This window comes from Bufo bufo, chromosome 3 (assembly GCF_905171765.1).
Source record: "Bufo bufo chromosome 3, aBufBuf1.1, whole genome shotgun sequence".
Classification (NCBI taxonomy): domain Eukaryota; kingdom Metazoa; phylum Chordata; class Amphibia; order Anura; family Bufonidae; genus Bufo; species Bufo bufo.
In genome coordinates, this window is record NC_053391.1 from 314,900,147 (window position 1) to 314,924,318 (window position 24,172).

The 24,172-nt window shown below is 41.1% G+C and overlaps 1 protein-coding gene across 1 annotated transcript in view; it reads left to right on the forward strand.

The window, feature by feature from the left end:
• The window catches only part of OPRD1 (opioid receptor delta 1), an 80,680-nt gene that overhangs the window by 40,773 nt on the left and 15,735 nt on the right, over window positions 1-24,172 (forward strand). Inside the window, exon 2 of the mRNA XM_040424302.1 lies at window positions 23,212-23,564. Coding sequence (XP_040280236.1) covers window positions 23,212-23,564 — 353 coding nt within the window. The remainder of the gene's footprint in view (window positions 1-23,211; window positions 23,565-24,172) is intronic.

Sequence of the window (24,172 nt, forward strand, 5' to 3'; positions counted from 1 at the left end):
AGGCGGGGTAGCCCCTGTCAATGTGGGTGATAACTTGGAACGGCCACTTACAATGATAGAACCAGCTGAGGGTTTACATAAAGCATAATAGAACATGCTAACAATAAATATGAATGCCGCACTAATTAGACCGAAACAAATGTTGCGGCGATACACTATCAGGAGAGCGATATCAGGACTGTTTATAGCGTTGCCATGGTGCTGGCCGAGGACGCACTGCGCAGGAACAGGAAGCCCGACGTCGGAACCGGTGGTTTCGTGTGTCGGGCGCGCAGGTGCGGAGTACTCATGGAGACGCGGGGTTGCATGGTGTCCGGTTCCCATGACACCAGCGGGGTGTGCCCCCCGCAGGCGCCATGAGATAGCATCACACTCTATGGAAAATGGCGCGCATGCGCATTAGGTATACAGGAACGCCGAACGGAGCATGTACCTCCGTTGGACATACACTGAGTGGATGGTCTCCTTAGCGAAGAGTACCCCAGGTCCTCGTCAAGCATTGCAGTAAGTACGTTCTTAATGTATTATTTTTTTTTTTTTTCGTACTGGAGCGGGTTGTTACGCTCTAAGCTGCTTTAGGTGCCGCTCCTGCGCTTGGGCCTCCACGTGACTCTCTGCCTGCTGATGCTCCGCGTCTTACTGGATGATATGGAGGGTTCACGCAACTAGCGGCGTGTCGGCATTACCCCCGTGTTTTTCCAGATTCAAAACCACTGTTCTACGAGAGCCGGTGTCTGCCGTGCAGGGAGTTCAAGGCGGCTGCACAGAGAACCGAATGTGCCGAGCCGCGTGTAACAGAGCCACCTGTCCGGACGTGGGGCTCGGCTGTCAGAAGGAAAAGCGCGAGGCCGGACTTACCCTACCCGAACCGGACACACCCGCCGAAGAACGATGTGGGAACTCTGCTAGCCGTACATTGGGGCGCAGAGGACGCTGACCCCGCTCGCGACCCGGAAGTAAAGATGCGCCTGCGCATGACGCGGCTGTGAACGTGATGCGAACGTAGCTGACAGGGGGAGGGGTACGCAGTGCTTTATATACGATGTGCGGGAGCCTCCCCTCCCACAAATACGGCAACTGCGTTGCCTAAACTTCTCAAATCCAATTCACTTTGCTGATAACACAAAAAACCACCGGGAAAAACCACATGTAATTCACAACCTGCAGGCAGCCTAATGCAGGAACATCAATCATTTATGTAAGTTTCCAACCAGGGGCATTCCCAGAAATCACTGGGCCCCATAGCAAGAATGTAAATTGGGCCCCCATGACCCATTTATAGCACATCCCAATACCCATTCCGGGCCTCTCCCTATCCTCATGAACTATGCTTGCTGCTGCGTGTTATACTGTGTGCCATGAGGGCCGGACTGGGATTACAAAACAGCCCTAGCACACAAAGAAGGCATAACAGATGCAGTGTGTACAGGTATATAGTATATACAACAGTGTACTGACAGGTATGAGGTATAAATGACAGCTTATACTTCACATATCAGTACACTGCTGTGTATATATATATATATATATATATATATATATATACTGCATATATAATAAATGCAGTGGTATAGATATACAATATACTGTATATGAGTGTATGAGGTGTAATTTATGCCTTGTACCTCACATATCAGTACACTGCTGTATATATTTTTTTATATATATATATACTGCATATATAATAAACACAAACATATAATAAATGCAGTGGTATAGATATACAGTATATACAAGAGTGTACAAGGTGTATTTATACCTCGTACCTCACTGTTATATATACTGTATATCTGTACATATTGATTCTATAATACTGTGTAATATATGCAATCTGTTTGTGTATATGTGTGTGTATATATATATATATATATATATATCAGTTATATATCAGGTATACATTATGATCACTGTGTGTGAGGTAAATGAGGTAGTGGTGATTCTAACTGTCTGCAGTATTATACATGAGTGAGCAATGAGTAAAAACAGGGCATGGGTGGGGGGGCAAATTAAGAGAAAAGTGGAGGACCTCCTCTTACCACTCCATTTTAGTCTCAATGGATCAATGCAGAGCACATTGTGTACTTGTAATCCTTGTGTTAAGGGTTGGAGGACCCGTGATTATGTCATCACAGGTCCTGGCAGATCTACCTTTCAAACCTGGAAACTACACCATTCTTGGTGTAGGTGCTTTGCTAGATCATGCAGGACCTGTGACGCTGAAGATGATGTCATTGCAGGTCCTGGCAGATGCACTATTCTAACCTGAGAATTACACTATTCTCTGTGCAGTTCCCTTGCTAGATGTACAGGACCTGTGATTACATCATCAATGGTCCTTTAGCTTTCTCCACTGACAATAGGAACTTTAGACTGAAGATGAACTGGAGCCAGTATTCATGGTAATTAGGGGGCAGGGCCTATCCTCCACTGCGGGGGGGCACCCTTCCCCACGGGCCCCATAGCAGCTGCATGGTATGCCTGTATGAGAGGTACGCCACTGTTTCCAACCCAACTGACCACAGTAATAAAATGAAGTCATACACACACACAAGAAGATTTTCTGAGATTCTGATGTTGATCCTCAGGATAGGTCGTCAATATCAGATTGGCGGGGTCCAATGTGCTGGACCCCCAATGATCAGCTGTTGTATAGCAGCCTGGTGGGCGGATGCCCTAGACACGTGCCCGCAGGTGCCAAACTATAAATATGGCTCTGCTTGCTGGCATAAGCTGCAGTTTTGAAAACTGTTGGTATGTTACCTCCCTTCTGTACCCTTACTGAAGGCTAATAGCAATTAATTCATAACTTCTAGTGCAAATAATAAAGGAATGACACAACATAGAGACAAAAGAATAGATGCTCCGGAATTGTTAGTACGTGGAGCATGCATGTAGCTATTAAAACAGGCATGTCAGGAGTGGTGAAAGGTCACCTTTAAAGGAGTTATCCGGGTTCAGAGCTGAACCCGGACATGTCTCCATTTTCACCCAGGTAGCCCCTCTGTTATGAGCATCGGAGCATTTCATGCTCTCCCTTGCCCTGCGCTGGTTACCTTGCCCAGCTCTGAATCCAGACAACCCTTTAAATGCCCTACTTTCATTATATAATATCAGTGTAGCGTGAACTTTTTACGTTTCACCCGAAAGCCAAATATCTCTATCTCTTTGTGAGTCGTGTAGATCAGCTATATTTCAATCCCAGAAAACCCCTTTAATTTCTTCGGTGTCAGTGCTGCAGGGAAATTGAACACTTGCTGCAGGGTTCTCTCACGGTTTTTAGCTGGGATCATCTTACTGTCAGGGGACTTTTCTAGCAAAAAGGAATTGTGGACAGCCTCTTTAGGATGTGAGTAAAGATTAGATTTTGTGTGGTTCTGTTACTGTTCAGAAACATCTTTGATCCAAATTGTGACTTGAGAAAGATAAATGTTCTGCATGTTCTGCATGTTGGATAACAGAATGTGGGCATACATCAAACAAGATGTTCACTCGTAGTTTCAAAAGTATGGAGACTGATGGCTCAAGCTCCAAGGTTATGATAAAAAATTTGCCTGGTAAAATAATTTGGTGTCACCTCTTTAATAATTTACATAACATGGATTTTTCTACCTAACGTGTTACCACTTTATTTTTGCTGTACAACAATAATCTGCAACCAGCTATCGGTGACATATACTGTAACTGCATCATTACACAACCACCAATTATTAAAATCAAGTTTTGTTTATTACATATTCAGAACATATTTGAACATAGCTCGAATAGGGTTTTTTGTTATCAAGATTAGGTATTTTTATTTAATCTCAGTCAGAGGTTTTAGGATTTTCCTGGTCAATGATCTTCAAGAAACAGAAAAGAACACTGAAAGACTCATATAGGACCAAATATATTTAATTCATACTTCGATATTATGGCTTTACCTGAAAGATGAAAAAAATATCCTTTCACAAATCAAATACAATTTTTTGCGTGGTTTTACCATAAAGCCATAATACAGAACCTGGAATGTAGCTCAAGATCCGTTAGGAATTTACTGGAGAAATCCAAGGCTCTTATTGCTTCATTCCTATTTATTACATGGCTTTGAATGGTACACATCATCTTTCCTTTCCACATAGTATTTTAATAGTTTTTTATTTAAAGGGGTACCGATTATCAAGAAATCACATGCAATTTAACTACTTTATTATACATATTCACACTGACCAAAGGAAAGCACACAGTACTGTATACTGACACCTTGTTATGAACAACTAATGGTACTTTCACACTAGCGTTTTTCTTTTCCGGCGTAGAGTTCCGTCCTAGGGGCTCTATACCGGAAAAGAACTGATCAGTTTTATCCTAATGCATTCTGAATGGAGAGCAATCCGTTCAGAATGTCTTCAGTTCAGTCTTTTTGACTGTTCAGGACGGAGATAATACCGCTGCATGCTACGGTTTTATCTCCGGCGAAAAATCCGGAACACATGCCGGATCCAGCATTTTTTTCCATAGGAATGTATTAGTGCCGGATCAAAATTCTAAATACCACAATGCCGGATCCATCCTTCCGGTCTGCGCATGCGCAGACTGAAAAAAATAAATGCCGCCCCGTTTATCCAGATGACACCATAAAGACGGATCCGGCATTTCAATGCATTTGTAAGATGGATCAGGATCCTGATCTGTCTTACAAATGCCATCAGTTGGCATACGTTTTGACGGATCCGGAAGGCAGTTCCGGCGATGGAACTGCCTGCCGGATTCCTCTTCTGCAAGTGTGAAAGTACCGATACTTTCACACTTGCATTGTTTGATTCCGGCATCCGGCAGGCAGTTCCAATACCTGAACTGCCTGCCTGATCAGGCAAACTGTATGCAAACGCATGTCATTTTTTCTGACTGATCAGGCATTTTTCAGACTGATAGGGATCCTGATCAGAAATGCCTTCCTTCCTATTATTTTGAACATGCCCCTTTCAATTAGTGATTCAATTACACAGAATCAGCAGCATGCATGTCATGACTGTTTGGTCTGTTGGATTTCTATTACTCTACTACACCTGCTAGTAAATTATTTGCCATGTAGAAATATCATTTCTACCAAAAACAGTGATTGATCAGGTTAGTGATGCCTGACTGACTGCTATTATTTTTAACACAACTGTACAAATAAACATAATCACTGCATGCATATATACATTTCACGTGCTATGGGACACTGTGGCTGTCAGTGTTGAGTTATTTCAAGTGATCCACTGGACCCAGGAGGTCAAGGGGTACGGTTTCAATAGTCAAAGACTATATTTCCTGTTTCTGGTCTTTTCACTAATTTTCCATTTAAAATATAACTTTTATTTCTCTTTTAATAAACAGATTAGTCACAAAAACATATAGATTTAAAATACCATATGCTGGGCAATTACTAATGGGGGACTTATAGGCTTAGCGTCCACTGCTTAATTATATATGAACTAAGGAGTCGGTTATCTCTAGCAACGATTTGCGAGATGCGTGTCTGTAATGTCAGCCGACATCAGACACTTTTTCAGCTGTCGCTCTTGGGTTTAAATACCCTTCCTATGGCGCTATATCTGCCCCTGTAAGGTGCTTATGTAAGCGGCGTCTGCAGATCGCCGTTCAATGATTCATTCTTTTGCCCTGCATAATCATTAAAAACTAATGGTGCAGCTCCCCCAACATGTTTCACCGCGAGATGCGGCTTCTTCAGGGGGGTAAGGAGCTACTAGCAACTCAGTGTTGAGAGCACTGAACTGTTAATTGGGTACTGTGGCTATGCAATAGAAGCGCTGTAATTGTCACTGTTATTTAGGCATTTTGCATGTCACTTTTATGGGGCACTGTAGCTGACTGTCTGTATGTATCTTGCACACCAAAAAAAAGGTGTCCCACCATTGCATGCATACAGACATAAAGTAGATGCATATCTACCATACATTTGCTCACTACATACTGTACATGCATATGTACAAAATATAAAGTTATACTTCACGGAGGTGAAGCAATAGTTTAGGCAGTTCAATATATTAGGTAGTTAAATTCTGCAACATGACAATATAATTCTCTAATCCAAGGAGCAGATTGACAATCGCATGGGACCTCAGGTGTCAGAAGGCATTACATTACCCACATAATAGTACCAAAGTGCAAAAGCTTCATACAGTACGTATAATAGCATCATACAATGGCTGCATACTAGTGCTATTTAGTAACCACATAATATTGGTTTCTTTATAATGCTATGGTATGCCCATGCGCAATTGTCATATATAATGTTAAAGCATAGTATTAATTACTTTCAACCGCCCCTCGCTCACTCATAAACCCCTCCAGCGTAGCCTGTTTTCTTCCCCCAAGCTCTTATTATTTTCACATTGCTGTATACTGTTTGTTCATTCTCTGGGTCCTGACTCACCACTATCTACGGGTCAGGAGGACAGATAGCAGCTTCCCCTTTGCTTTAGCTGGCATTGTCAGAATTATATGTTCTTCTAACCATTTCTGCAGTCACATCTCAGAAGCCTATAGGCACAGGATGCTTTCTGGTAAGATTTTGATCAGCCAGTATAAATGTCACAGAGACCAGCACTCCTCCAGGGATTCTTCAGATAATCAAGCACAAGCCCAATACAGTATTCTTCTATCAGCACTTCCATCAGTATGAAGCTTTATTACATGTTTTTTAACTATTCACTGGAAAATAGTACAAGTCCCTCTATATGAATTATAATCCAGCCTTGACACTTGGCCATCAGAAGGTGACACCCTTGTTGGAATACCAACTATGCCTATACGGCTGAGTTCACATTCGTGTTGTTTCCTTTGTTCTTCTCCATTAGAGGACCTGAATGGAGCCAAACATATACCTCCAAAACGGTCCTAGATCTGGCAGGACAGTTCCAGATTTCAGCTGCTGTCCTTCAGTCCCAGGAGAGGTGTGGAATGTCACAATTTCAACTGTATCTGTTTCCTCCACCATTCACTATCCTGTGCACTATCCAGCAGGCAGGTGTGTTGCAGTGCAGGAGAGAGCACAAGCGGGGTAATAATGTGCTCCATTCATTATGGGAACAGGGCTAGATGAGTTAATTTTTCATTTTATTTAAGCTACATTGGCTTCACTTTTGTGAAGGGGCACTAGGGGGAAACACTACTGTGAGGGGAACTCTAATGGGTCAACACTATTGTAAGGCTCACCAAAGTGTTAAATGGCAACTATTCTATACTGATTCTTCTGGATCTCTCTGCAGCTTTTGATATGGTAAACCACCATCTCCTCCTCGCCATGCCCCAGTAGATTTAGTTTTCAGTACCATCGCTATGCTGATGACAACCAACTATACACTTCATTTCATGACATCACCCCTGCTTTACTACAAAACACCAGTCATTGTCTACTTCTTAAAAACGGAACTTCTTGTCTTTACCCCATCTGCTAACCCACCTAAACTTCATATTTCAATTTGAGTCTGTGGTATTATCATAACGCCTGGGTTCACTCCCACTGTCTTGGGGCTATGTTTGACTCCGATCTTTCCTTTGTTCCCCTTATTCAGTCACTTGCATGCTCTTGTTGTCTGCACATCAAGAACATCTCCAGAATCCACCCATTTCTCATGGTGAAAATGGCCAAAACTCTTGTTGTTGATTGATTCATTCTCATCTTGATAACTGTAGCTCATTATTAATCGGTCTCACTCTCACTAAATTCTCCCTTTCAGTCTGTCCTAAATGCAGCAGCTAGGCTCATCTATGTCTCCACCTGCTACATTGATTCCTCAAGCCTGTACTGCTCACTTCACTGGTTGCCCATCCACCACAGAATACAGTTCAAACTCATCACCCACACAGCTCTCAACAGTTCTGCACCTTCTTACATATCCTTGCTATCTTTCCATCTACCACTCTATTTGTGCTATCTGTCGTGCCAACTATCTAAAATTAACATAATCCTCCATAATTCAAACCTCTCAATCCCATCTTCAAGATTTTTGTCGAGCTGCACCTACTCTCTGGAATGCTCTGTCCTGGACAATCAGGTTAATTCCTAACTTCCTCACCTTCAAATGTGCCTTAAAAACACATCTTTACAGGCAGGCTTATCATGTTCCCTACACTGACTCCTCTCCATTTACTCCCCCTCCCCCCCAACTCTTATTCTTCAGAACTGAACACCATCTTCTGACAGTAATCCCAACACCAAAAGCAATAGCTCACGCAGCTCAGCCTGAACCACTCTTTTTAGTACAAAGATGGCTGGACCACTGCATATAATAATCAACTTTACCTTTTGTATCACCCCCATTTCCTCATAGATTGTAAGCTGTTGTGAGCAGGGCCCTCACTCATAGTGTTTCAGTTGTATATTAGCCTGTAATTTTTTGATGTCTTTGTTTTATACATGAACCCTCTGTATTGAAAAGCGCTGCAGAATATGTTGGCGCTATATATATAAAGATTATTATTATTAAGGAGGCAGCACTATTGTGAGGGGGGGCAAAATTACTGTAATGAGGCACTAGGGGGCAGAACAATTGTGAGGGGAGCTCTTGTAAGAGGCCCTAAGGGGCAACACTATTGTAAGGGGACACTAAAAGGACAGCACTATTGTGAAGGTTGCACTAAATGGTCTTTCTTACTGTAAGGGTCTGTGTGGGACACTAAGGAGGCATAGGTACTGTGTGGGAGCACTAAGAGGGCAGAACTAGTGTATGGGGCATTTGGGGACATAATTAATATGTGGGGCGCTAAGGGAGCATAACTACTGTGCTGGGCACTAAGGGGGCATAACTACTGTGGGGGGCACTAAAGGGGGCATACCTACTGTGTTGGGGAACATAGGGGACAAGGCAAAGTTATAGGTGTAGCTTGGTGTAAAGCAATTATATGGCACGCATAGCTAATATTGTTCCTCTTGGGGTTTTTAAAAGATGGGGAGGTATGGCTCTCACAGATCCCACTGAATATACACTGCGTGCAGAATTATTAGGCAAATGAGTATTTTGACCACATCATCCTCTTTATGCATGTTGTCTTACTCCAAGCTGTATAGGCTCGAAAGCCTACTACCAATTAAGCATATTAGGTGATGTGCATCTCTGTAATGAGAAGGGGTGTGGTCTAATGACATCAACACCCTATATTAGGTGTGCATAATTATTAGGCAACTTCCTTTCCTTTGGCAAAATGGGTCAAAAGTAGGACTTGACAGGCTCAGAAAAGTCAAAAATAGTGAGATATCTTGCAGAGGGATGCAGCACTCTTAAAATTGCAAAGCTTCTGAAGCGTGATCATCGAACAATCAAGCGTTTCATTCAAAATAGTCAACAGGGTCGCAAGAAGCGTGTGGAAAAACCAAGGCGCAAAATAACTGCCCATTAACTGAGAAAAGTCAAGCGTGCAGCTGCCAAGATGCCACTTGCCACCAGTTTGGCCATATTTCAGAGCTGCAACATCACTGGAGTGCCCAAAAGCACAAGGTGTGCAATACTCAGAGACATGGCCAAGGTAAGAAAGGCTGAAAGACGACCACCACTGAACAAGACACACAAGCTGAAACGTCAAGACTGGGCCAATAAATATCTGAAGACTGATTTTTTTAAGGTTTTATGGACTGATGAAATGAGAGTGAGTCTTGATGGGCCAGATGGATGGGCCCGTGGCTGGATTGGTAAAGGGCAGAGAGCTCCAGTCCGACTCAGACGCCAGCAAGGTGGAGGTGGAGTACTGGTTTGGGCTGGTATCATCAAAGATGAGCTTGTGGGGCCTTTTCGGGTTGAGGATGGAGTCAAGCTCAACTCCCAGTCCTACTGCCAGTTTCTGGAAGACACCTTCTTCAAGCAGTGGTACAGGAAGAAGTCTGCATCCTTCAAGAAAAACATGATTTTCATGCAGGACAATGCTCCATCACACGCGTCCAAGTACTCCACAGCGTGGCTGGCAAGAAAGGGTATAAAAGAAGAAAATCTAATGACATGGCCTCCTTGTTCACCTGATCTGAACCCCATTGAGAACCTGTGGTCCATCATCAAATGTGAGATTTACAAGGAGGGAAAACAGTACACCTCTCTGAACAGTGTCTGGGAGGCTGTGGTTGCTGCTGCACGCAATGTTGATGGTGAACAGATCAAAACACTGACAGAATCCATGGATGGCAGGCTTTTGAGTGTCCTTGCAAAGAAAGGTGGCTATATTGGTCACTGATTTGTTTTTGTTTTGTTTTTGAATGTCAGAAATGTATATTTGTGAATGTTGAGATGTTATATTGGTTTCACTGGCAAAAATAAATAATTGAAATGGGTATATATTGGTTTTTTGTTAAGTTGCCTAATAATTATGCACAGTAATAGTCACCTGCACACACAGATATCCCTCTAAAATAGCTAAAACTAAAAACAAACTAAAAACTACTTCCAAAAATATTCAGCTTTGATATTAATGAGTTTTTTGGGTTCATTGAGAACATGGTTGTTGTTCAATAATAAAATTAATCCTCAAAAATACAACTTGCCTAATAATTCTGCACTCCCTGTAATGGGGTCATTTCAGGTTCTGTTCGGGATCCAGCTTTTTTTTTATCGGAGAATAGTGCTGCATGCAGGAATTTTCTCTCCTCTGTTTTTGATGGACTCTGTGATTGAGGCCCAAAACAGAGCCTCCAACACAGATGTGAACATGTCCAGTCCAGGCTAAGCAGTCTTGGTACTAAAGTTTGTTTAGGAATATAGTATACAACATTTTGAGTAATTTCAGTGTAATAAAAACGGCTGTGAATTTTGTCTAAAATCTGCAGCAAAATCTGCATGAGTTACATGTAGATTTGTCACTAGAGATGAGCGAATTTTAAAAAAATTTGGTTCGCTGAATTTTTTGGGAAAAATTAGGTTCGATCTGAATAAATCTGCGGTGAATTACGTTAAAAAACTGCTATTTCCTGGCTGCAGAGATCCTTTATAGTGGTGTAGAACACTGTGCCTTGCAGTAACACGCATAGGGAGTCTGCTTTGGTAGTGGAATAATACTGTGAGTTAGCATGATATGCAGATGACAGGCTTCGCTCTTAGAATCACTGCACTCTTCAATTATTTGGGCAGTCACGGGGCCAAAACTGATCAAATAACTCAAGTATGAACTCAGCCTTAAAGGTTGATGTTAGCGCCAAGAAGAAGCGCACTCCTTTTACACCGTCGTCAGCTGATTCCACATAGATGTTAACAGAACCTGTTCTATTAAATGCTTATACAAGTAGAGCCCCCTGACAGAGTGGAGAGGGTGTCAGCAGTAAGTTTGTGTTGACGTCACTGATTAATTTGCCCATAATCTGATCCATCAGAACAATAACCCACAAAAAACGGATCCTGTCTGTGGAGCATACGCCTTCACTCGGTCAGCATTTGCTCAATAATCCATCAGTATTGCTAATGCCAAAAAAAAACAGGAGTGGATCCAAAACAGAGATGACACGTGAATGGAATATTTGCATGTATTCTGTGTTTTGTACCCACTCCTGCTTTTGGCTACCAATTCATGAGCCAAATCTGATTGGACCATACAGGCCTTACACCTGCTACACAGACAGGATCCGTTGTGCGTCTCATTTTTCCTTCTGACAGATCAGAAGAAAGGTCAAATAAATGATGGTGTCAGCCAGGCCAAAAGCCAAAATAGTAGACCAGTCATGAAGTGGTGAGTGTGGTAACAGCATGAGAAGTCCACAGAGTGAACCTATGACATAGTGGTGAGGTGGAAGCAGTATGAGGAAGCCACCGAGTGGCGCAATGACAGAGTCAGGAGTTGGCAGCATCAGGAGAAGGCCACCGAGTGGCACAATGACAGTCTGAAGTTGACAGCAGTATGAGGAGGCCACCGAGTGGCACAATGACAGAGTCTGGAGGTGGTAGCAGCAGCATCAGGAGAAGGCTACCAAGGGGCACAATGACAGAGTCTGGAGGTAGCGACAGCAGCAGCATCAGGAGGATACCACAGAGTGGCAAGGTGACATAGTGGGGATATGGCAGGAGCAGCAGCATCAGGAGGATACCACAGACAAGCTGCCACCTTCTTCTCCTGATGATGTTGAAGCCCCTTCTGCACCAAGCTCCCAAGTGCGATCGGCTTCATCATCATTGAGTAGTGTCTGCATTTCACTGATGTCCTCCTCAGTTGTTTCTGGGTCAGGAGCCTGACCGCTCGCAACATCACCTCCCACGCCACTCTCCTCATCACTACTTGCCCGCCTACCAGAGGAAACGGTGGATGTCTCCTCCAGATCTTGGCCTGGCAGTAGCTGCTGACCGCCCTCTAGTAGCTTTTCCTTGCTGAAAAGTGGAGCTGAGCCTACAGCCTATAATACTGTACAGCATATAATGCTCGTGGTGAGGAAACGGAAACGGACAGAGGCAGGTTGAGGACAGGTGAGGGCACAGGGCCTGCTCCCGCGCCATGCCAACTAAGGGTTGTGTCTGATGAACCCACCGACTGTTGGCTTTGGGTGTCTGATGTCACTTGGGATGAAGTAGATGACCGAGTTAACCAATCAAGAACCGTTGGGTTGCTGGTCAAGACACGACCGCCATGCCCCCTTATTCTGCTTTTACCACAAATAACTGCACAAGTGAAGTGCGTATATATTTTTCTTTCTGTACTGAAATAAGCCACTAAACACTTTCAACTTATATAACTGCAGAAGTGAACTGAGAATATATTTTTCTTTTTCTACTGAAATAGGTCACTAAACGCTTTTAACACAAATAACTGCACCAGTGAAGTGCGTATATATTTTTCTTTCTGTACTAATATAGGCCACTAAACGCTTTTAGCCCTTATATAACTGCAGAAGTTAACTGCGTATATATTTTTCTTTTTCCATAGATATAAGCCACTAAAGGCTTTTCAACGTAGCACTTGCACCCCAAGAACAAATTGCTGGAATGACAGAGCTGTATAATGGCTATTTGGATCCCCAAATATCTTTCCCTGCTCTTGTAAATCGCTTTTCTAGCCCTGTCCTTAGCGCCTTTTGACGTCTCTCCCTGCACTAAGATGCTGTGAAATGATTCCTTCCTATCCTTTCCCTGCACTTATAAATCGTTTTTTCAGTTTCTTTGTTCACAATGAGGTTTTTCCTATTGCTGTCCCTAGCGCCTTCTCACATCTGTCCCTGCACTCAAAACGCTGGAAAATGGCAGAATCTAAAATTGCTGATGTATTTATAGGGCTGTGACATCACAGGGCTAGCTGCTGATTGGCTGCATGCATGCATGTCAATCTGGGTGATCCCGCCTTCCCAGAGTTCCTTGCCCCATGTCCTCAGTTCTCACACGTGTAGCTGCCATTTTAGGAAAAATTGCGATTCGTTACCACGAGGCGCAAGGAAATTCGCATTCGTTGCGAATCTAACTTTTCCTGAAATTCGGATCGAATTCCACTTTGTCTGATTCCATTCGCTCATCTCTATTTGTCACAGATTTTGCTGTGGATTTGCTGTGGATTTCATGCTGCATAATTTAAAATCTGGATTCTGCTGATTTTTTTTTTCTTCTTCAGCATTTGAATGAGATTTGGAAATATCTCATCCACCTTGTTGCTACTGTAAATGCTGTTAATTTTCAGCCTGTAATTGTGTGGTAGAAAATCCGCAGCATACCCACCCCATAGGAATATACACTATAGTTAATGACAGAAAGACCATAGTCTTCTCCTAGGATATTTAAAATGGCTAGACATGAACATCCGGTGATAAAAGTGCCACAAAGGTAGGAGGCTGGGAGATAATGAACATGCAATAAAGAGAAGTAATTAATATTAAAAATACATGTTGCAAAATGTTGAAATAATTCTGTGTAATTGGTTGATCTCTCCTTTTTCTTCTAACCTAGATACTGTAATATAGATATAACTGGGTGACGTCTTCACTTTCCTGTCCTTACATCTTCTATTGAAACATATGACAATTTAAATCTACATTTATGAAGTACATTTATAGCACCTCCAGCAATAAATAAGAGAAAATTGGAAAATAACTCCTAATGTTTAGCCATAATACAAGCTTTAAAAAAGAATCAATATAAAATCCTTTTTAATATAGATATTTTTTTTTTGGTTAAAAAAGGTTGAAAAACATACATGTTTCTGTTGGTAGGGATGGGATACATATCCAATACAGCCTTTCATGATCATTTCCCATTAATATATATAATGTGTGTATGTGACTGAGAAAAAAAGAGAGAAACATGTTCATGTCACTAAGCTCCTGACCTCTACCATTACCACTGCACATAATTATTTCTATTACTCTGTTTATTCACTACTGTACGTCCTCTTGCTTCATCCATTACATCCACTATATCCATTTGCAATATACAGTGTCTTATAGGGGGGAGTGTCATTTTCTTGCCTCCCGACAGCCTTCAGTTTCATAGCCCCTAGGTTTGTAAATGTTCAGAAATCTGCTCAGTAAGGCTCCATTCAGACGTCCGTAACGTGTTTTGCGGATCCGCAAAACACGGACAGCGGCAATGTGCGTTCCACATTTTGCGGACCGCACATTGCCGGCACTAATAGAATATGCCTATTCTAAGAATAGGACATGTTCTATTTTTTTTCGGGAACGGAAATGCGGACCCAGAAGTGCGGGTCCGCAATTCCGTATCCCATAGAAATGAATGGGTCCACAATTCGGACCCGAAATTGCGGACGTGTGAATGGACCCTAAATACAAAAATCTGTCTAGTATACAACTGTAAATGAAAGGGAGCAGAGGATGGAAGTGGTAGAGGCTCTGGCTGTTGAATGTTGCTATGGGTACAAGGCAGGCGGTGTAGAGTGCAATGGCTGGCGTATGGTGCAGGAGTCAATAACCAGGCCATATTTAGCAGCATAAACATCTCTCTTTAAAATGTGAATTGTAGCATATCCAGCTATAAAAAAAAACACATTTGCCACAATATACAGTTCAAATCTACCTAGATGTTTTTTTTTTATGGACTTGAGCAAAGATGGAAATTATCGCACTCTTCCCTCTCTATCTTTCTTAGGTCTCTTCCTCCAGAATTTATAGCTGGTAATCTCACTTTTGCAATTATGCTTGTAATTCTCAACTGGGGCATAAAGGTTTCAGAGACACAACAGGCTAATTTGTGTCAAAGTGTGAAGGGTATCTTCACAGTATTCCCCTCACTGCAGTAAGGTCTGAATGGCTGTAGTGGCAGGTTACCTTACTGACTCCAATGCTCAGCCATGCACATTTCTGAACCTTCTTGTCTCCTTCTCTCTTTCTTTCTATAGATCAACCAGAGATCAGTGAGTCTTTGTAGCTTTAGTCTAGTTTTGTAAGGAATAGAGCACATGGAGTTCCTTCCTTACTCTTCTTTTGCTGACTCCCAGCTATAACTCTAACTGAGCTACGGATAGATCCAGGATCCACACCCAAGCTTCCTGTAGAGCCAGTGCCAGATTGATTAACTCTGTCAATTCCAGACATTACCATAACGGGTATACAGAGCATACAATTACATTAAATAACATGACAAGCATTAAACAGCAAACAATTTGCAAGTACCCTCTGCTCTAGGGTACTACTCATTCAACTGCAGGTCCTCAGTAGCATGAGGGGAGAGAGAAGAGGAAGTAGCAGGGAGGAAATATCATTACGACTTTTAGATCACATCAGGAAGGTCCTTCTACCCAGCAAGCATGTGGTGATGAATGTGCATTTATAGAAACTGACATAGGCCAGAGAAAATTTGGATTAGACATAACTTTTAAATCTAAGTGCTTAAGTGATTGAGATTATTTTGTAACAAAGGGACCATTTAAAAGGGTTTTCTTAGATTTTAATACTGGTGACCTATCCTCTGGGTAACGTCATCAGTATCTGATCGATAGGGGTCAGACACCCGGGATCCCCACGATCAGTTGTTTGAGAAAGCACCAGGGCTCCTGTGAGCGCTGCAGCCTTTTCTCATTTTGCCAAGCGCAACACTGTAAATTGTATTGCAGCTGTGCTTGGTATTATAGCTCAGCCCCATTCAGTTCAATGGGGCTGAGCTACGCCTAGGCTACTTGACCGATGAATGTGTCTTGACTGGCCTAGGGAAAGCTGTGAAAAGGCTACAACGCTACTGGGAGCGCTGGTGCCTTCTCGAACAGCTGATCGGCGGGGGTCTCAGGTGTCGCACCCCCACAGATCAGATATTGATGACCTATCCTGAGGATAGGTCATCAGTATTAACATCTTGAAAACCCCTGTTCATATACATAATATATATTAGGGTTACATCATAGAGTACCAACCTTTGCTTAGGACTCCCTTACCAAAAGCAAGATCGGAGAGTAAGCACTCCGGTCGTCAGATATTACTATGTTTCTGACTTGATGCAGCTCAGCTTTCCCCCAGATAAAGTCTGTAAGGAAATGTCTGTAATGACACAATCACTTTAAAATAAAATGCTAAGAAAAGATGCCAAGCTGAAATATATTACTGAATTTATGATGAATAAGAGGTACTGTCTATTTGCTATTATTATAAAACAACAGTGACACAATCATTGCAGTCTTTCCTAGAAATCAGGACTAGTTCTGAATTATAATTGCGGGATTTAATGCAGTGTGAAGCTACAGGCGAGTGTTTGCTACATTACATCGTACAACTTTCTGTACATTCCAGGGTTTTTTATTGATTCTTACAAGGCAATTCACTTGGCACTAGAGAATTTTAACTCCTTGACCAGAAGAGCAATTAGACACAGTTATGAGCACTGAGACAAGGCATAGCTGAAGGAAGAAAGAGGAAAGGGACACAGACCAGTAAAAAAAAAAACAAGTCAGATGAATTTCCTTGGTTATAGTATGAATAGAGATTGTACTTACTATTGTCACAAACCAGTGGGTGTGAACCCACTGTGCAACATGTCCTACTTCCTCTAAGGTCGTTGTCTAAGTGAACCCCTTGATCTTCACAGTACCCCTGATGGTGGGGATAGACTTTTCCGAGGGGAACACCAGGTTGCTACCTCTTAAGGAGGATTGGCACACGAGGCAGCTTGTCCAGGTGGACCAGGAGGTTCCTGAGCGAGGTACCAGAGGTACAGACATTGTCAGCAGAGTCATAACCAGGAGCAACAGTGCAGGACCGAAGGATGAGGCAGAGGCAAAGTCAAACAGGCAACAGGTCAGGGCAGGTGGCACAGGTCCGACAATCCGGATCGGCAACAGCAGAGTCAAGGCAAGCAGGCAGGGATCAAACAGGTAGCAGAGTCCAGGAATACAGGCACAAGTCAGGAGCACAAGCAGATATCAGGAACCTTAACAGGACACAAGGACCTTGACACTGAGGCATCTGGGAAGGGGGCTGAGACACTTATATATGTGCAGGAGGGCTAGGATTGGTCAGCGAGGTCACATGATCCAACCCATAAAGCACGGGAAGTCACATGCGCCGGCCCTTAAGGAAATGCTGCAAAAAAACAAGCAGCAAGCATGCTGTGGTCAGGGCTAAAAGGAAACACTGGCAGCAGAACACGGCGGGACGGCGGCGGTAAGCAGGGGGACAGCGGCGGTAAGCAGCCGCTGTTACACTATATTCAGTTGTTTAGAATGCACAAATTGTCATTATTGCACAGTAAAATGTTCTAAATTTTTTATATATGTACCTTTAAATTATATACCTGGCGAGAGGGGCAGTTTTTTTAGAAAATGAGGCCCTGTTGCATAAAAGGAGAAGAGAAGTTCCAGCACCACGTATTCTGATTATTGCTTCGTCTTTATTTGAAAAAATATATAAAAAATCAAGGCCTCAGTGAAGGATCTTGAAGATTATATAATGAATATGAAACAGAATAAGTTCCAAAGGGATCTTTTCGATTATGGTAACAATCAAATATATGAGTGGGGAAGACGTGAGAATCTTCCCCGCACTCCTAAATCCATTTTGAGAAATAAAAATAAAAAATCGCATGGAAAAATGGAACCTAAGTTACCCCGGAGAGGGAGTTTTAATTCCTCTGAACATGAAAACTCTGAGGTTACTAGAGACTCTCATGATTCAGTGGATGATTATTCAATGGAAACTTATGAACAGTCAATTGAGCAAGCAAAGCCTTCCTATTACAAAAAATCAAGAAATAAATCAAGACAAGGAGGTCCCTCAAAAAACGAATGAGGAGAGCAGGCCAGAAGTACCAAAGGAAAACCTCATGCAATGGCGACAATACATTAGAAGAAATAGATGGAGATATGGACAAACAAATATTTCTTGATGTTATAAATTTATCTCAAGTCATTTTAACAGAAGATCAAATAGATGTTTTGTCATTAGGTTTAAACTTTGTACCCACGACTGATTTTGATCTGTTCACTACAATTCTTGATGTCAATAAATTTGTAAGAAATTTGACTGTTAGAAGACACTTCTCAGATACACTGAATAGTGCTGGGAACAGAAAGGAGGTTATGGAATCAGTCGATAATGACTTTACTGGTCTGTCATTTCAAGAGCAATGCTCTCTGGTTTGTCTTATCAATTTACAAATAGAAAATGAGAGCTTCTCGCCAAATCTCTCAGACCAGGAATTTAAAACTACAAATCCTCAATATTACCCATTGAGGTCACGTACCCGGAGTATGGACACTTTTCAGGAAGTCCTAGAGAAAGAACTTACAGCAATACAAAATTCTGAGTCTTATAATAAGTGTAAACATCACAACCTCACTAGAAAACAAAGGGAAGCACTAAATAAGTAGAAGAGCGCTCACATCTTATCATAAAAATGGCAGACAAGGGGGTTCCGGTTGTGGTGCTAGATAAAGATGTTTATTTCCAGCAAATGATGGACTTATTGTCCGATGCTCTTACATATAGGAAATTAGAAGGAAACCCTATAGAGAAATTTTAAAAAGAATATACATTGCTTCTAGATAAAGGTAGAAATTGTGGTTATTTAAATGAGAAACAGTTTGATGTCCTGCATGTAGAGACCCTTATTACACCAATCAAACATGCACTCCCAAAAATACACAAAAACTAAAAATCCCCCCCCCCCCCCCCACGTCCGATAGTTTCAGGAACTGGGTCCCTCTTTGAAAAAATTGTGGAGCGGTTAGATGCCTTGTTACAGCCCCTAGTCAAAAGACTACCAGGATACATTAAAAATACGTCTGATGTACTGAGGGCTGTCTTTGAGAAACCATGAAGTACAGAGTACACTTGGTTAACTATGGATGTAGTCTCATTATATCCTTCCATCCCCCACAATGTAGCGATTTTGGCACTAGAATATCACCTCCATAGATATAGCAGTCATTCAATGGAATTTATAGACTATATCTTGGAGGTGACTACCTTTCTCATGACAGACAACTATTTTAGTTTTGATAATAAGTTTTATGTGCAAACCAAGGGAGTTTCAATGGGAGCCAAATTTTCACCATCTCTTGCAAATATAACTATGGCTTACTGAGAGGAACGCTTTGTGTTCTCGGAGGATAACCCATTCTCCGATGCGATAGTCTGGTATGGCAGATACATCGACGATTTGCTCCTTATTTGGGGTGGCGATGTATCTGCCATACCGGATTTCATGGACTATGTTAATGATAATCTCAAATTTACTTCCCATACAGATTCTTAGATTTAAAGCTGACAGGAATTCCAGACCAGATTATCTGTACGGAGATTTTTCGCAAAGATGTCTCAGGAAATACTATACTAAAAGCCAATAATCACCACCCAATGCATACAATAAAATCTATTCCAGTGGGAGAAGAAATTGTGACACTAATATGGCATTTTACAAAGAATGCCAATTAATTTGGGCGCGTTTGATACAAAGAGGATATGCGAAGTGGATGTTAACTAAAGCTCTAAACATAGCTAAAAACAAAAAAAAGAACAGAGCTTCTTTTTAGATTCGAAAAGAAAAATACAATGTATAAAACAACGGGAAATACGAAAAAAAACTATGCTCGTCTTTAGTCTCCTCAGTTTTCTTTGATACAACAAGTAATAAAGAAATGTCTTCCAATTTTATATGATGATAATATCCTATATGACATCTTGAAAAATGGATGTAGGATCGTGTCAAGAAGACCCTGTACTATAGCCAACTCTATCTCCATCGCTATTTGCACGTACATCTAACATACCCAAAAGGTACATGGAGGAAATATTTGGGTTTACCAAATGTGGAGGATACCCCTGCAAAACATGCAAATATGTTTATCCAACCACATAATTTCATAATGCCACACACACTGATATTTTCCCAATAAAAAGTTATATTAAATGTAATAGTATGGGGGTTATTTATGTGATCAAATGTACAACTTGTGATGTTATGTATGTGGGCAGTACTAGCAGACGATTTAAAACCAGACTACGGGAGCATCTTAATTATGTTTCCAATCCCCAGACAACAGGCATATCTAGTGCAGCAAACCATTTCCTAAATGAGCATAATAGGAGCCTGGATATCTTTTGCACATATGCCATTAAGAAAGTGAGAGCTTTGCCTAGGGGTGGTAGCATGAAGAAAAAAAATCTTGTTACGGGAGGCTTACTGGATTTTCAGATTGAATACTCGGTATTCATCGGCACTCAATCTGAAAAAAGAGTTGATGTACCTTTACCCATGACAGATGTGTTTAGGAGTTACATCTGAATACAAATATAACTGCATAATTCCAACAGTAATAATATAACTAAATGGTCAGAAACAAAATGGATTTATTTAAAATAAAATATAATATGGGTTAATAATTCAAAAACAAGCCATTATTTAGTCACATCGAATAAGAGAGAACATCTCAGTTTGTAATGGGGATTTTATCTCCTGGATTTTAACAGTTTTTTCTGATATACACATGTAGTGTATATTCACACAATGCGTTTTCTTATCTAGATAATATGTCCAACACAGAAGTTTCTGTTTCCATTTTTACTTGTTTATGCAAGACCTATAATATTATGAAACTTATGGATTTTATCTAGTCATTCTTAGCAAGATGACAGTGTTCATTTTTTCTTTTGTGTTTTAAAGTAAGTTAAAGTTATCTAGATGTGACAGGTGATTGATTGTGAAGTGTCCGGCCTGAGGTGGATATTCACCCTTCCCCCCTTATGGTTTTTCTTCCTTTTCTCCCCCTTCCCCTCTTTCACTTTTGTTCTTCCCCTCTCTTTTCCTATTGGAGGGTGGCATCTATTTTATTCCTGAGACCGGACACTACACAAGGTTACGATTAAGAACGCTTTGGTTCGAAACATGTCAACCTGTAGTGGTGGGAGGTGATGTCCACAAGATGTAATTTGTAACCAAAAAATCAAATAAAGATGAAGCAATAATCAGATGGTGCTGGAACTTCTCTTCTCCTTTTGATAAACTTGGATGATCTGTCCGGTTCATTCCGTGAGCGGGGAATATATGGTGAGCTGGAATTTCCTTTTTTTTATGGATTTTACCTGTTGCATAAAACCACCAAGCTCTCACACACTGTTTTTAGACAGTTTTTCCTGTAAGTTAAAGGGGTTCTCCGGGAAATGAGAAAATGAAAATACTTAAATATTACTTTATTATAAACATATTCTCAAATATCTTTCATTATTTATAAAGGCTTGTTTTGTCTGGGGAGAAATCATCAGGGGAAACAAAATGGCCGCTGTCCTATTAGTACACACAAAACCTGTCCTGATCACAACATAAGGACAAGTTACTTTACAGCTGCCTCATCCTCCTCCTCCTCTCTACTTGTCAGGAATTATGATCCTGAATACAGATGATAAAAACTTTAGCTGAATCTCTGGGGAATTTGGTTCACGAGGAGACATGAAGTACAGAGAGGACGGACAGGACAGGCTGTGGTAATGTGTTGCTGTGGTAATGGAGACCATAAACAAGTGCTGCTGCTCATTAGCCACACCTCACCTTCCTCTCATGTCTCCTCATCATCTCCATTCCCACAGAGATTGACCTCTGTTCAGGATTCCTGACAAGCAGAGCAGAGTGAAGGATGAGGCAGCACTATGGCTCATTGTGGTGAAGTAACTTGTCCTCCTGTGTGATTAGGACAGGTTTTGTGTGTACTGATAGGACGGCGGCCATTTTATTTCTCCTATGATTGCTCCCTAGAAAAAACAAGCCATTCTAAGTAATTAAAAGGTATTTGTGAATATATTTATTATAAAATAATATTTAAGTATTTTCATTTTTTTAATTCCTGGAAAACCCCTTTAATAAAGGATAGTGGATGCATTCATTATGTTCCCAGATGGTCTATGGTTTTCTGGGTAGATGGTCAGTGATGTCAGTGTGCGTGTCCCTTGTGCAATATGTCATAAATGAAGAAGACCTTCTTAAACTACTTTTTGGATGCTATCACTCTATTTTTTTTTCTTCTATGTATATCAGTAGTGTTCCCTGGAGGGGTGAATTTGCACCCTTGTAGTGATTCAGCTATTGTGTGGAGAGTGCTGCTAGCCAGTGTTTATTCTTATGGAGTTTTTGGGCAATCCTTCTACTGAGGACAATACGGCCAGAAATTAATAGAGATCTGGAATACCAAAAATAGCAAAACCACACTAAGAATATTTTGGGCTCTATTGGTTTATACCTTCTTTGGAGCTCATGGCATAGAATGCTTTGTTTAGCAGAGATATTGATTATTTGATCATTTAGAGAATAAGTAGAATTTAGTTTTAAAGACTCTTCAAGACTATTCAAATTCTGTTGATTTTGTTATTTGACATGCGGCATAGGTGTCTTTGGTTTGGATGGGTGGAACCAGATTGTTCTTTGTATTTGTGAATATTATATGTATTATTATATTATATGTAATAAGTATTATTTATATGTAAATATTAATGCTCAATTTCAATAGTGACATAGAATATTTGAAGTCGTGTATTCTGCAACACAGAAGGTAGCTACCTAGCAATCAGTGGTACAACTATTGCTGGATCATAGGATACATTCATACTTGAGGAGACATAAAGCCTCTTCGGTAAATAGGAGGACAGCAGTACAATAAATGTGCGTAATTTGCATTAGGGCTGAAGTAGTCTCAATTAAATCTCTGCTGGTTATTTTGTACATTTCTTAGTATAACCGTTTCACTTACCTAAACCATCATCAGAACAAGTATAATATGTAATATTCAATTACATGTGGTAGAAAGCTCACATTTTACTCACATGCCCGACCGGCTTCTATTTTGTAGATACACCAAAATGAAGACAGCAACCAACATTTATATCTTCAATCTGGCATTGGCAGATGCCCTAGCTACCAGTACCTTACCTTTCCAGAGTGCCAAATACCTTATGGAGACGTGGCCATTTGGAGAAATACTCTGCAAAATTGTTCTGTCAATAGACTACTACAACATGTTCACCAGTATTTTTACCTTAACCATGATGAGCGTGGATCGATATGTTGCCGTCTGCCACCCTGTGCGTGCCCTGGACTTCCGAACCCCATCTAAGGCAAAAGCTATAAATGTATGCATCTGGATTTTATCATCTGTTATCGGGGTTCCCATTATGGTTATGGCAGTTACTAAATCAAATAAAGGTAAGTGGGAGGAATAGTGAACGTGCACTCTACATGTGTAATAAAAAGGTGTAGACACTATAGAAATCCTAGGGTCAGAAGTTTGTGAATCACTGGCCTTTTCTAAATAAATGGGTATGTGGTACAAAAACAGCTATCTTTCTATTGTTGTTTGGTAACCACTCATTGTGTATAAACATGATATGTTCTTTTCATAGCACAGTTTAAAGAGGCAATAAACCAAAATAGCAAAGAATATTAAATTGGCTGGTAATATTATTTACACATATATATGAAAATATATCTGAAGATGTAATTGATTCAAAGTGCCAACTAGATTAAAATTTTAAATCTTCTGTTTTAGGCTTCATGTCAGGCTACAATTCAATGTTCAATTCAGAGCTGTATTGTGCACTGTATTAGGAATGTTATATTTTGGACCAATTTTTTCGTGTACAAGCAGTAAACACCAGGGTTGGACTGGCCCACCAGAGTACCAGAGGATCCTCTGGTGGGCCCAGACTCTTATATCATATTGGGTTCCAAAGATCCAGGAGAAAAAACCCACTTGCCATTGTCATCTATGGAGGACATTTATCAATCTCTTTTTGCTTGCATCTGATATGGCG